Raw genomic sequence first — 14,832 nt, forward strand, 5'->3', positions numbered from 1 at the left:
TCAAAGGAGAACATGTTGCTTTATCAACACAAATTAATCTTTACTACAGAACAGTTATATTAATGTAGCTCATGGTGGCTAATGTGATGGCTAATCAGTTTCATCAGTAGAGTGAGAGCAATTCAGCAATTCATAAATGAGAATTCTATTCTATGTATATATGTGAAATCTATAGATAAATGAAGAGATAGAGTGTGGGTCTAACAGCATAATAAGACTCAATGCTGTGTAGGAAGATTTTTAATATGTTAAACTTTTTAATACAAAGTGACAAATTATTGTTAATGACATAAATGACTGGCTTATGAATAAGTCCCCTGACAGGACTTCCTGAGCCCAAACTAACCTTGTCTCCTAGAAGCTACGTTTATTTACTGTTTTAAAACAGAGCAGTTTTGCAACTAACAAGTTTCTTTCTCACTTTCTCACTTAAGTCATCTGCCAAGTCGCAAATCTTAATATTGAATGCAATGAAACAAAATCTTCATTGATAATGTATTTTATTTGCTTCTGCAATATTAAAAAAATCCTTATTTTTATAGTTCCAGGTTGATTTACTTGCCTAAGTCTCTCGAAATGTAATTCTCTTAAAGTTCACCCATCATAATCCACATGAGCGAAGATCTGAGTTGATCAAAATGTTAAAACACAACTGGAGCTGCCTTACAGTTACAATGGCTGCAAAGTTGGAGAAGTTATTTTTGGTGCGTGTTATCCCTGAACTGAAAGTCCAGTTCTTTTTTCCCACAGACAATGTTGCTTTCCTCTGCTGGAGACAGCTGTTGGCGAGTAAAGGAATGAAGTTTGATGCTGAACGCGTAACATTTCTTCTAGACTCGTAAGTAAACAGCTCTTAATGCTACCATGTAGCAATAGCAAGACAAATAGCTCCTTTAAATCAATTCACTTTTAAATTCTGGTTCATTTGTGGGTGAAATCCACCAGCTGTGATTTGTTCTCACCTGAAACAAAGAAGCGTTTTTAAATTTGAACAAAAACTGAAAAATAATGCTCATCCAGTACCATATAACTGTTCGACAGTCCTCAGGCAGGGGACAAAAAAAATTTACATATATGGGCTGCTTGAACAAGTAGGCTACTGAACTTAATATGATTTTATATTAGGTAGCTCTGGCTGAAGATTGAGTCAGCTCCTTTCACTAAGGGGATGGGGGATCAGTAAGGCGCTGACTATCGCTCACTGAGACTGTCTCAAGAGTAAGTGTGATGAATCAGGCCCAGCAAGTTCAAAAGTAATCAGTTAAACAGACTTAAAGTCACAAAAAAACAGCATTCATCTCTGATATTTGGTGAGGGAACTTTTGAAACATTAGGAATTATGAATGGAGTTTGGTGTGTTTGTCAAAGAGACAGCACATCTGGTTCTGGAAGCCAGGGATCATGAGTCAGACCTCTGGTCAGGCTCCAAAGTGAACAAATCTTTTGAACAAATCTTTTTAATGAAATTATTCTGGTGATTTGGGATGCTGAAAAGAACAGCATTGAGCATCACTTGCTCAGGAGTATTGTATTATTCAGACACGTCCTTCATTTTGGAATTTGTCAGACACAGAGTTAAAATAATTAAAACTGGTGGCCACTGATGAACTGAGTTATTTAGGATCTTGAGCCAAAAAGGCCCCTGATTTCTTACTTTTCTTTGATTTATCACTATTTCCTATAAACATTACGTTTGACATGGCACAACGTTTACCCGTGTTGGTTGTAGGCCTACTGGTGGTTCAGCAAACAGAAGCAGGGAATAAACATGGGTTTAACTACAAATCAAAATACATAAAAGTTCAGACAGTTCCTAAACAGATTTTTTTTTACTTCTGATGTCCTAATTTACTGAACGTATTTCATCACGCACAGTGTGGATGAATGAATTTCACATGTAAACTGTGTCATACGATAAATTATGACAAAGACTGATTGTTGATGATGATGATGTTGATCACCTTTGCGGCAACTGGTGCTCCTAGTGAGATGAAACTCTTAGTTAACATCACTTTATTAATGAAGGCCTGAATACAGGTGCTAATAATAGCTACAGTAATCTGTCCTTAACCCCATTCCTGTATGATCAAGGTAGGACATAAGATTGGTGTTTCATTCATAACAGTGTTGATGGAAAATGCCTCCATGTGCGAACTCATTATATGCAAAAATCTAAATGGAAAGAAGAATGGAAAAACTCAACCAGCCATGTCATGTTATTCAGCACAGTGTGCTGACCTGCATGCCCTGTTGCCCTGAAGGCTCCTGCCGTTCTCTTGCTAATGGAAAACAGAGAGAACCAAAGATCTGTGTTGAACGAGTATGACATTACATATGACATGACAAACCATTTGAAGTGATGTGTGGGACCATTTTTACATTGAGATCCATAGGTTGAAAAATCGTCAAAGGGAGGCCTCTTTGCTAAATTTGCTTTGTAAAACACAACTACCTTATACGCATGACTCTCCAGTGAAGCAGTGGAGGTGGCACGAATGAAAAAAGCAACATTCAATCAAAACATATGGGATTATGCTACATGGGTTGAGTTACAGATATTCCCACATCTTTTTTTTTTTTTTCAGAAAAAGTGACATCCCTACTTCTACCAATATAGCTTATTGTGGTTATTCTTAGCAAACATTATATGGTGTAGCTACTATATAGACTATATAAATTGACTCTACTTGTGCTACTATTACACTATGTTTTAGCATTTATCATTATCCCACAATTGTCACTTGTTTTCACAGCGGATGTAGATTAGCACAAGTCACATCGCTAGTTTAAAAGTTGAGAATACAAACAAATACATTAGTGCATACAAGCTATTTTAGTGATTATCACCTTTCGTTTTACTTAGCAACACAGGTCAGGAACATTACTTTGATCAATAAGCACACTGCAAAGAAAGAACAGAGAAGAGGAAGTAGTGGAAGCAGCAGTAGAGGAAGATACAGGATAAAGCAATGCAAGAGCTGGATAACATGCAGTCATGTATGGAAAGCTCAGCTGGATGAGTCACACCAGCAGGCCTTGCTTTCATGCATACCAACTACATTAATGGCATAAATTTAAATACTTTGTTGAAGAACCACCATTGGAACCCACATTATACATGTGTCTTCCTCAGTTAAAATGCAGAGTTATGCATACAATGTGACATACATAGTGCAGGAAAACAATGGACAAACCAACCAATAAAGTGTGTCAGTAAGGTGTTGGGCCATCATATGTGACCAAAACAGCTTCAATGTGCCTTGACATTGATTCAACAAGCGTCTGAACTCTGCTGGAGGGATGAGCACCATTCTTCCAAAAGATATTCCCTCATTTGGTGTTCTGATGATGGTGGTGGAGAGCACAGTCTAACACATTGGTCCAAAATCTCCCATAGGTGTTCATTTGGGTTGATATCCAGTGATTGTGAAGGCCATAACATATGACTCAAACCATCTCCATACTCATCAAACCATTCAGGAGACCATGTTCCATCATAAGATAAAAGTGATCACTCAGAACAACTGTGTATTGATTTCCAGCGACCCTTCCCTCTAAGGGGACAAGTGGACCCAAACCATGACAGCAAAATACCCCCCACAATAAACAGAGCCACCAGATCCCCTCAATGTAGGGGTCAAGCATTCAGGTACTTCACACATGCAGTCACCCACTTGTGGAGAAGGTGAAGGACGTCTCATCTGACAATATCACTTTTTTCCACATCTCCATAGACCAGCGTTTCTATGGTTTTTGCACCACTGAAATCTCAAATCTGCATTTATCTTTGTAATGAGGGATTCATGCACTGTGACCATACTATAATATACCTCTCTGTGTAATTGTTGATAGACTGTTCTTGCTGACATGGTCTGATCAGGTCCTGCTTTGACATTCTCCGTGACCTTAGGATGATTTGCGCTTCTGTTTTTCCTTACATATCCCACTAATGCACGAGTGTCACGGTCATCACATGAGCTGACGATCAACAGTTTCTGACCCTGTTTACTGACGTCTTTCCCATACATCTAAATGCAGATGTCACTTGAGTCACTGTTCCTATGTGACTGAGGTTCCTTTAATCCCTGCTTCAGCCTCAACCCCAGCCCTCTTTCAAAGTCACTTAGATCTTTCCCTCATGCAATATTAACACAAAATCAGAATCAACTGGACCTGCTCAGCATTTGTATACATGCCACAGAGTATGATTGGATGTTGAATTGCTGTGTTTCTTCACTCATTTATTCAGATTTTCCCTTTAATTTGTCACCTGTCTTTAAATAAACCACGTCAGAGAGTAGGTCAGTCTCATGTGACTGAAAATTATGAGTTTTCACACAAGAAGCAACTGGTGACATAAACGTTTCTAATCTCACATTAAGGATAAAGTTGGAAGTATTTCTCAGCTTGTATTCAAAATTATTGAACATTACAGAAGCATTTCAGGCTTGACTGCAGTTTTATGCCATGTTGGCTGTGTGGCTTAGTGGCACTGTCAGCTATACTGTATACGATTTGGTCCACGACTTTGGTCCAGAGTGAAATATCTCAACAACTACTGGACGGATTTCCATGTCATTTTCCACAGACATACTGGTTTCTTGGAGGACAAATCCTAAATTCTCTGACCCCTGACTTTTCACTAAATGACAGCGAATTCTTAAGGCCAATTAATAGCTTCTACAGGGTTGTAAGGATCTATGTGATGTGAATTTCATCGTCCGCCCAAGTCTGCATGGGACTACATAGATCATTGTGCAGATGTCCACGTGCAGCCCAAAGTTTGACAGTGTGGACTGTACACACTACAAGTGCACTCACCGCGTAGGTGTTGGAAAAGCAAACCTGCTTGTTTTGTGCACTGTATGTAGGCTATGTTCTGGTGTTCTTTTTTTTAAAACTTTTTCTTGTTCAGCCAAATACCCAAGCTGTATTATGTATAGAAGCACATCCTCTGTCTGTGTGCAAGTCTGCAGCTTTCCATGTGGGCATCAATACTGAAGTATGATTAAGGCTTTAAGGCTCATGTATGCCTCTGTGTTCTGTCTTAAGGGCCATGTCATAGCTTACAGTGGCTTCATTTGCAGGCTCCAAGCTTATGCTGACGTTAGCCTCCCCCAAGATGGAAGTAGGCCTACATGTTGGGGCTAGAGCATCTACAGAGAGACCATGTGGGGACAATAAGAACTGTGACTGGCTGCTTGTGTTTACCAGTTTGTTGAGAGTGAGGACAACATTAAGTAAGTTAAAGAAAGACTTTCAGTAGTTTTCTCCTTTTCAAAAACAAACATCTAACAAAGAGATTGAACTTCATATCTTCCGCTCTGTATGAATGAATGAACGTAAGCACAGCGATAACGCAGCAGTCGACTCTTTTTCAATAGTGACACTGAAGTAATGTTATAGATTACCAGGATGTAACTCTGGTTTAAAAATGTGTGTGTAAGTCACCATTGCTCTGTATCAGAAGGTAAATGAAAAAAATTAAAGACAGTTACTGTGGGGAGCATGAATTATGATAACCCATGTCTAGCATTGCGGAGGTAATATCAACGGGTCAAATGGAGTTCTTCTTCTGTATACTCTGGCTCGTAAAGGTGTCCTCATCTCCACACCCAATGACATTTTGTCGACTCTGTCATAAGTCACTCATTTTTATTTTCATTTATCGTCTCTTCCACAAACCGCTCAAACAGCTGATCTACAATGTAATACAGTGCGCGCCATAGGTGCACATGTGTGTAAGATGACAGTAGTTCAACAGATGAGAACATTTAGTGCCAAAGGAAAGAGCTGTTTGACGGCAACATAACACTGTGAAAATATTCAAAACAAAGTGATATTGGCTTTTTTCAGTGAGCATTGAAAGTGGCTAAAACACGTTTTTGCAATGGCCCCCGTCTACAACTGCACATTGCTCAGCTTCTGTGCCATTACTCGTGTCTAGTTTTCCAAAAAGGGCACCAATCCCAATGTACTCCAGGTAGCACACTGACTATGTATAGCTACCTCACACAACCCCATGTCAAATTACCCAAACTATCACTTTAATGTTGTTTTTATCCCTCTAATTACGGTAGAAAGTTTAAAACACCATTGCTGAAATCATTTACCACCAATTAAAATCCACTGGTGACCATAAGGAAGGAAACTGGTTATATGATTTCTTCATAACAAATTTCTTTGTTTTCATTGCATTTTTCTGAGATATTAAGTACTAAATTATCTAGGAGCTCAATGGAACCAAAGTATAAGACATTTGCTTTTCTTCCTTTTGTTTCATTGTCTGTATGTTTACGTTTGATTCCTCATCCTCCTAATCTCTCAATGAAAATGCACCAGGACACAAAGAATTTAACATCACAATAACGCAAACTATAATTATTTTGATACAAATGACAGTCGGACCAACAGGAATGTGAAATGCTGCCTTACCTTATGCCTGCACTTAAGCACCACTCCATATGCTCCTGGACAGGGAGAGATAGAGAGAAAGACACAAAATATCAATAAAGTGAGACTGAGACGTGTTGTTAAGTTTCAACATCTTAATTATGTTTTGGCCTCCCAAACCTTAGACAAACATGTTCATAAAAAAATAAGTGCAGTAGGTGAGGGCCACCAGAGAAGCAGCAGTTAATAGGTGAGGCGGAGGCATATGTACTCTCCCACACACTCACGTATGCTTATACCTTTGATAACTAACACCACACACAAACACACACATACACACACAGTGTCCCTGTAGGTTGCTGTCTTTGTTAGGCACGCCATGTTCTCAGGTGATCACCCATATTTCAGAATTCAGATCTCAGGTCTATGATTATAAATCTGGTCTTTAGGCTTGGCAGCCAGACTTGCATTGGTTGTGGTAAAAAAATGTTTCCCATATCTTTCCAAACAGCTTTGGTTGCCAATCAAATCACATATGCAACATACTAAGGTCAGGTAAATGCTGCTAATCTCAGACATTGTGTTCATTCCCAGTTGTGCCTGCTCCAGGTAAAACTGTTCATTCAACTGGGGAACAAGGCAAGAGCAAACAAATCGTCCCACATGAATAAAACCTGTATCCTCCTTTTTGTTTTTTACCTGATGCATTATGTTGCCAGGTTAGCCCTGTCACTGTAATATTGGCAACATTATATCAGGGAGAAACATGCATTATTTCCCACAATTTGTCAAAATCAGAGATATTGTGCTTGACGAGCAAATGAATAAATAAAATAAAACAGATGGAGTCATAGCTCCTCCCATAGTTTTATTATGTTACTAATTTACAAATGGAAATCATTGTCAGGACACAAGCCTTATGGTATCAATCACATATAACTTCTAGTCTTTCTGATGCCCCAGTTGGCTCATCAGTGTATACAGTGGTCATGTTTGGAGGCTAGAATCCATCTGCTTTGTTGCAGTGCATTTTAGTGATGATTTCTCTTTTTTGTGCATCTACAGGTTTTTACAACTTATGTATTATGGAGACATGCTCCTCTGTTGCACTGGCATCTGTAACAAAATGGCTTTTCCTTTGGAAGGTGCTCTCATTGTTCTTTGTGCAAAGCCGAAATAAGATAAAACAACAATTATTTTTGATATGGACCGAAAACTGCAGGAACATAATTCAGCTTTTCAGACAGACTGAAACAAATGCTGTGTAATAAAACTTGTGCTGTGACAGTGTTGTAAAAAAGGATGAGCTATTTTAGACACTCAGGGGGCTTTTTTCGCAAAGGTGATTTGCACCACGCAGCACACAAATGGCTGCAGCATAATCTTTTACAAATTACCTTATGCTTGCAAATTGCAGATGAATTTGTGAGTCCGCCTGTGCGGCGTTCTCACATGCTCTTCTATTGGACACAAGTACGTTTGTTTTTACTATTGAAATGTGCCAAAATTATTGTGAGAGGAAATGACCTCATATTGCAGTCACAGCTCAGCTGTTGCAAATTTGATGAAATGGGCTCCAGAACTCCAGGAGGAAACATGGTCACAGTATTTTCTCTATGGGGGAGCTTCCAAGACTTGAATTATCACACTAAAGATGGACAACTTCATTAGATATTATATTATATGTATTAGACATTAAATATATGTATATATTAATATATACCTAAGTTAGAGGTACAAGAATGTGTTTATACAAAATGAAGTGAGAAATCAACTACCTTCAGCTTCTGTGAGCTGAAGATAAAGATTACGCTTTGTGGAAACGGCAAAATGCAGTCAGTCAGAAGATCAGAAAATCAGATCACTGTTTGGATTCTGGGTCAATTCTGAAAGAATTCAGAAACTATGATTCAGTGTTCTGTTCCTGTTTGTAGCAACAAAGTGTTCTGGGTTTGTTCTGAAGCTGACAGCTCTCTCCTTCATATCACTGGTGGCTGCGGCTCACAAGTACTGAGGTATTTGGAGTCATTTGCTACGTCAAACAGACGGAAAAAAAAAAAAAATTGGGAGAAAAAAGCTGAAATGATGAAAACCAGCAGTAATAACAGAAATTTATAGAAATCTTATCTATGTGTAAGCACAAAATAATTAACCACAGTGCCTTGAAAAAACAGAAAAATTGTCTTGCTGCTACTTTAAATCTCCCATCACTGCCTTGCAGTTCTTTGTGTATCTAACTTTTTGATTAATGTGTGCCGACAAGCACCGATGTAGATCACAGTTAGTGAGGATTATCAACAGTACAATAAACACTTGGTTGCTCTGTCTTCTCACATTAGAGTGAAGCCAGGGATGGATGTCAGTACAACTCACTGAAATCAGCCATAAATGACGGTGCTGACTGACAGAAATAGGAAAAGAAATAATGGCTGCAAGGTTTAATATATGAAGGACCTGTGTGTGGAATATCTGAGAGCCATTTGCAGCTAGACTTAAATTTTTACCCTCATTTATTTCACTTCCAGCAAAACACAACACACACACACACACACGTACATGCAAACAGAACAAATACAATTGAGGCTGATGCTCATGACCTCAGTATTCCAGATATCTACTCTAAAGGTAAAAGTTTTAGGCAGAAATAATTGGTTATATTCAAGGAAAGATTGTGATCAGGATTAAAAGAAAACCATGTTGGCTGTTGGTCGAAGATGTGAAATGAGTGGCTAAAATGTGTTAAAGTCACATGCTTGCACCTGTGCTTGGACGGCTCACATGAATTTACCACTGTGCATTTCCGCAGCACTAATTCTTGTCCAACTAGTTTTTTTCTAACACAAACACTGTTTTAATTCAGTCTCTTCTTCTGTGCTGTTTTTCCAAGCATGGTTTAGTTACAGTCCGACACTTCCTGCAGATTAAAAGCCTAAGCAGGATGGGAATGGATCATGCCCTTTGAGCCACTGGAGGGTTTTCAGTGTGAAACACCAACCCTGGAATAGTTGAATTTCATTGACGGTAACCTAACCATGGTTGAGAAAAATGCTAAATTGAAGCAAATGGAAATAATAAGAGAATATAGTTTTAGTTGGTGTTTGAGAAGAGAAAATCAGAGCAGCGGAGTGGTGAGTGTTACATGACTCCATTATTGCACTAATGAAATTAGTGCTGTGGAAATGTACACTATCAAGGTAACAGGGAAACATGGAGGATGCTTTGAGTTGCATCAGCAGCAAATGGAAATAGAAGCAGGTCAGGAAACAGGGAGACCTGTTACTAAAATCTGATAACATACATTTATAAAGCAGGGAAATATAGAAGTAAAGACCTGTCTAATACAAGTCTGTGCCAGATAATGGCAGTCTGCAACAAACTTCTCAAACCTCTCAGGTTCACAGACCCCTTACAAAACCCTCTGTATTGTGTCAAAAATGCTGAGCTCCTCAAAAGGCAAGACCTCCCCACAATGATGTGTACATGCCAGTTGTATGATGTAATTTGAACCTTAAGCCGCTAAAACACCCAAATTTAGACATGACCTCAGTGACCCTGAGCTGCAGGTTCACAACTGTACATACACTCACGTTCTAGAAACACGCACTGAAATCTGCTGTGTGAAACCACCCACCTTCTCCCACAATGCCAAGGACTTCAAACTTATTCATCACATCACCGAGGGTGGGGGCTCCTCCAGCAGGTGAAATGAGCTGCTCGGGTTTTAGCGAGGAGACTCCTGCTTTGAGCGGCGGCTGACGGAGACAACTGCAGAGGCCAGGTGAAACGTGGCAAGCGTCTGACCACACCCCATCTTCACTCCTTCTTCCTCTTCTTCTTCAGCTTCTCTCTTTCTCACTCTACAGCTCTCCTCCAGCCCTGCGGGTTTTTCTTTCAAATGTCACTTTCTTTTATTCTGACTGACTCAAGTTGTTTCAGTTGACTCCCTCTAGTCCATGTTTTGAGGTCGCACGTTTCGTATTTCTATCCAAAGCTCCACACGGTTGTACCTGGAAGATCAGACATAAAATAGAGAAGGAAGGAGTTAAAATATTCTGTCAAAGGGTCACTCCAAGGTCCAATTTCCCATCATTCCTCACACGGGCGCTGGCGTGCTGGTGCTTCTCCTGGCACAGATGGTGGCTAACTAGGACACGTAGCCTAGATGTACAGAAAGGCAGCATTTCCTTGAGGACACATTTAAATCATGGATGACTTAAGCATGACTTCCACACACTCATCCTTCCTTCTATTCTAGTCAGCCCCACTTTCAACCTGGAGGACGACAGTTAGGATTGAATACAGTATATTATAACTGGCAGCAGTAGTAAGCCATGCCTGATTTACACAGGTTTAACTTTGTAGTTTACTGTCAGTTTGTCGGCCTACCACTTTGGTCTAGACAGAAATATCTCAGCAACAATTGGATGCAATGAAATTTTGACAGTCTCTGGAGGATCAGTCTTACTGGTGAGCTCCTGATTTTTCCTCCGAGGACACTGAAAATACTGTTTTTCTCACAAGTATTTGATGGTTTGCCATGAAATCTGGTACAAACAGCCATTCATGTGGTCATCCCCTGAGGTCAAAATAGTGCATATTTGACATTTATATGCACTAATGATTAAGTATTTTGTTTTAGGAAGAAAACAAACAAAGGCCCAGAGAAATTATAGGTCACACTTTATTTGTACAGCATGTTACGTCTTATTAGTGTACCGTTAAATAAAGTACGACCCAGTTATATTCAATGGCTTAGATCTCCTCCTGTCACACATCCAAAAAATGACCATAATTATTAAATGCCTCTTTTGTGATGTGAATGTTGTTGGAGTGGAACCATTAAAGCTTCTTACAATATCAGTCCAACTTCATTTGTATAACACTTGATATATTCTGCAGTGCAAAAACACTTTAATGTTGATTTGGCTCATGTGCCTGTGTGGGCGTTTTCCTATGCAGTGTACACTCCACACAGCAAAGTCTTTCCAGGGGAAGAGACAAGGTGGATGTTGAGGCCATCCATGGCTAGTCATTTAAGGATATGGTGCTGCCACTGGGGGGTGATTACATCCTTGATGGATCTTGTCTAAATAGGCAAATAAACTCCCCAAAACCTGCAACTGGAGCAAACCAGGATGCATTATTTCCTTTTCTAAAGGAAAAATGTTCCTTAAAAAAAAATGGGTCCAGCAGAGAGTCGGTTTATTGATAAGCTGCTGCTTCTCCTTGCAGCCATCAGGCAGACAGCTGCTAAATGGAAACAAGGTGAAAACAGCACCGTGAAAAGTCCTGGAAATATTAACAGAACGGACTGAAACATGAATCTTGCAACAAACGCCTGTTAGTGTCTGCATGCTCAGGAAACCTCTGGCGTGAGTGAGTTTGGGAGTGTGAATTTAATAAGCAGGTGCGTGCGTCCGCGTACACGGGAGGATGTGTGTGTGCGTGTGTGTGTGTGCGCGTGTATATGAGGTGAGAGAGAGAGAGAAAGAGAGAGAGAGAGAGAGAGAGAGAGAGAGAGAGAGAGAGTAGTAATGCTGCTCTCTCTGCAACGAAACTGCGTCTCTCTCATCGCTGCGTTGCGGAGCGCACCACCATTCCAGCGCTGTCCACGCGTTTCTCAGCCTACACAGCAACCAGTGCATATATTATAACGTAGTTCACGGACCATGTTCACGACAGTGTTGCACAACAACATCCACATATAGCGTTTGTCCATAAATCCACATTAAGACATAATTTCAAGCACGCAAAAAAAAAAAAAAAAAAAACCCAAAACCCATAAAAGATAAGAAAAACAAGAAAAGCCCCATAGCAGCCCCGTCGCTCAGTAAACCAATGGATCGCTTGTTACCTGCAGATGTGATGTGTCGCCTGTGTGAGGTGAGAAAGCTCAATCTGTGAAGCACAGAGCACCATGCCCATGAAAATGATGATGTGGGAAGACGAAGAAACATCATGTGGAGTGACAGAGAGGGGAAGGCCTGCGCGTCGTGACACGATCAAATATCCTACTCACTTATTCTCTGGATGGAGATGAGACCAAATCCGCAGGCATAACGCCGATGACGGGGTATCCATGTACCGTCAACAGTTCTTCAGAGGCTCCGTGTTCATAGCCTCAGCATCAGCTGGTTATAGCAGCAAAAATCGTCATTCCTGTGAGCGACGCTGCGGACAGCCAATAGGAGCGCGGACGTCGACGCGTTCCAGCAGTGGTTTTATATCCACTATGAGGTGCGATGAAATAAAACTTGGATGGAAATGGAGTCCAGCTCGTAATTTGTTACATCTTAAACATGCCTGATATCGATCCCCCTCCAATAACACACAGACTTTACATTGTCAGTTTCTGATAGTGCTGTTGCACCCCCCCCCCACCCCCTTTTAGTGATGTATCCCTGATTAAAAAACCTTCCTACAGCCTGTCTCCGCTCTCTCCCACCTACACCTCCCCTTCATGACCGCACTAATTGGCGAAATCAGTGTGAATTCACTGGATTCTCAGACACGAGGTCGAGCTGTTTCATAATGAGGAGGTGTTATAAATATTTTGTAAATGAACTGCTGTAGCCACAGCCTTCTCCCAGAGGCCATGAGTGCTGTGTTTGACATCCTCACCATCCTCTCCGTTCTCTCTGCAACAACTTTATCACACAGTTGTTAAAAAAAAAAAAAAAAGAGTGACATCATAATGATTATGTTTTGAAAGCACATGTGGCTCAGAATAGCTTTAGAACATTTCATGTATAAGCTAAATATCTCATTTTTCTTCCCACTGTCCGACAGCCAGTGATGGAGGACCATTTTTAAAGTAAAGGTACCAATACTATAAACTAAATAAGTACTCCATTATAAGTACGCTAAAGGTCCAATTTAAAAACGATATTTCTACTGTAAATAGCCTATGAACTATACATAACTATCAGAACAATGTGCATTTCAAAATAAAAGTAGCTTTTTCAATATGACCCTTTTCATAACGTTATTAACTGGATTGCATTACTGCTGCATTAACATAAAAGTAGCTTTTTGCTGATGTAAATGATATGGAGACATTCTCAGCACTTTATAAAGTGTTGGATAGACTAAGCTTCATCACTGCATCATAATTTCTTAGATTATCATTTATAGTCTTTTAAAATGTTATGGGTTAAAATCAGATTAATGTAGATGTAATTTGTCTGGAGAAGGGCAGAAGAGAAAAAGTATAAAGCAGCAGAAAATATTACGCACAAGTGTGTTTGTTATTAAGTACACTACCTAAATAAATGCACCACTACCCAAACTTTTTCCCAAGTGGCCTCTATGATGGGACAGTGTAGCCTAACTCATCATTACATGTAACTACAGCCATAGCGCAGAGTCCTCACCAAAGAGGAAAAGACTTCCTCACCTACATTACATGCCACAGTCGTTATTTGAGATCGAGATTTGAAAGAAATTCTTTCACATTTTGTCAGTGACAGTTTCACCACAGCAATACACTGTTTGGAAGAGGTTCTCACTGTATGTGGAGTTTTTGAGCATGGCTGGAGTTTCCACTCACAACCTTTCTTGATCATTAATTGTTGTCTTGTAAGTAATAATCAGCAGTAACTAAGCACATTTCTTTAGGTTCTATACTTTAGAAAAATCAAAAATGATCAGTTTAACATAAATTAAGACTGGCTTTACTGATGCCAAATAAATCAAGTTTATGTATTTGAATAGTTTGTTCGATAGGGACAGGGCACACTGATCAAATGAATAAATTTCTTTATGTCGTTCCTGGTTAGAGGTAGGTCTTACAAAGTTCATATACACCATATTAGAAGTGTGCATAAAACAGTACAGTACACATCCACCAGTAAAAAAAATGCCAGGGTCTAACACATGGTTAGCCAGCTACTATCTAAAGATAATCACATATGATGCACTGGTACAGATCAAACTATGCAACAGGCTACATTCATCTACTAATAATGAAATAATATATAATCACTCTAAGATATATATACATTATGAGTAAATAAAAGTTTTAATGTGGCACAGTATTTCTACACTATTGGGGGGGGTAATAATTTTCCAGTATTGTTTTTCTTAATTGTGCTGTTTCATCGTAATAGTACAATGTTTTAAGCCACTAATAGGTTTTGGAATTGGTCTGTTTATTTTTTTATGTGATTCTTCAGTGTATCTTAGTATTTTTTTTCCCCTCATGTATCTGACAGGTCAGACTCTGCAGGTTTATGTCATCTGTGTCTTTCTCATCACCTTCTCCCGCATGAAAAACAGGAAGCTGCTGGCAAAATGTTCACGTTTTCGTTTCCATAGGACATGCAGGTTATTATCAACCCCCAACACGAAACAACATCCGTCTCAATAAGACGACTAATTCATTATTTTCTCCTTCTGTTTGTCTCTGCTTCTTTTTTTTTTTTTTTCTTCTTCTTCTTT

At 39.5% G+C, this 14,832-nt stretch overlaps 1 protein-coding gene across 3 annotated transcripts in view; it reads right to left on the reverse strand.

Annotated features, from left to right (window-relative positions):
- The window catches only part of cdkl5 (cyclin dependent kinase like 5), a 43,957-nt gene extending 31,260 nt beyond the window's left edge, over positions 1 to 12,697 (reverse strand). For 2 of the 3 annotated variants that reach the window (XM_071489172.1, XM_071489170.1), the window contains exons 1-3: positions 12,413 to 12,697; positions 10,025 to 10,400; positions 6,436 to 6,470 (exon numbers count right to left, since the gene is read on the reverse strand). In XM_071489172.1, the coding sequence (XP_071345273.1) occupies positions 6,436 to 6,470; positions 10,025 to 10,061 (72 nt within the window). In that variant the 5' untranslated portion in view covers positions 10,062 to 10,400; positions 12,413 to 12,697. Of the gene's footprint in view, positions 1 to 6,435; positions 6,471 to 10,024; positions 10,401 to 12,247; positions 12,292 to 12,412 lie in introns of all 3 variants that reach the window. The other variant, XM_071489171.1, reaches the window with a different exon arrangement.
- Positions 12,698 to 14,832: the final 2,135 nt, after the last annotated feature.

This window comes from Trachinotus anak, unplaced genomic scaffold (genome assembly GCF_046630095.1).
Source record: "Trachinotus anak isolate AG129_WGS33_773 ecotype Australia unplaced genomic scaffold, CSIRO_AGI_Tana_v1 ptg000011l, whole genome shotgun sequence".
NCBI classification, from domain to species: domain Eukaryota; kingdom Metazoa; phylum Chordata; class Actinopteri; order Carangiformes; family Carangidae; genus Trachinotus; species Trachinotus anak.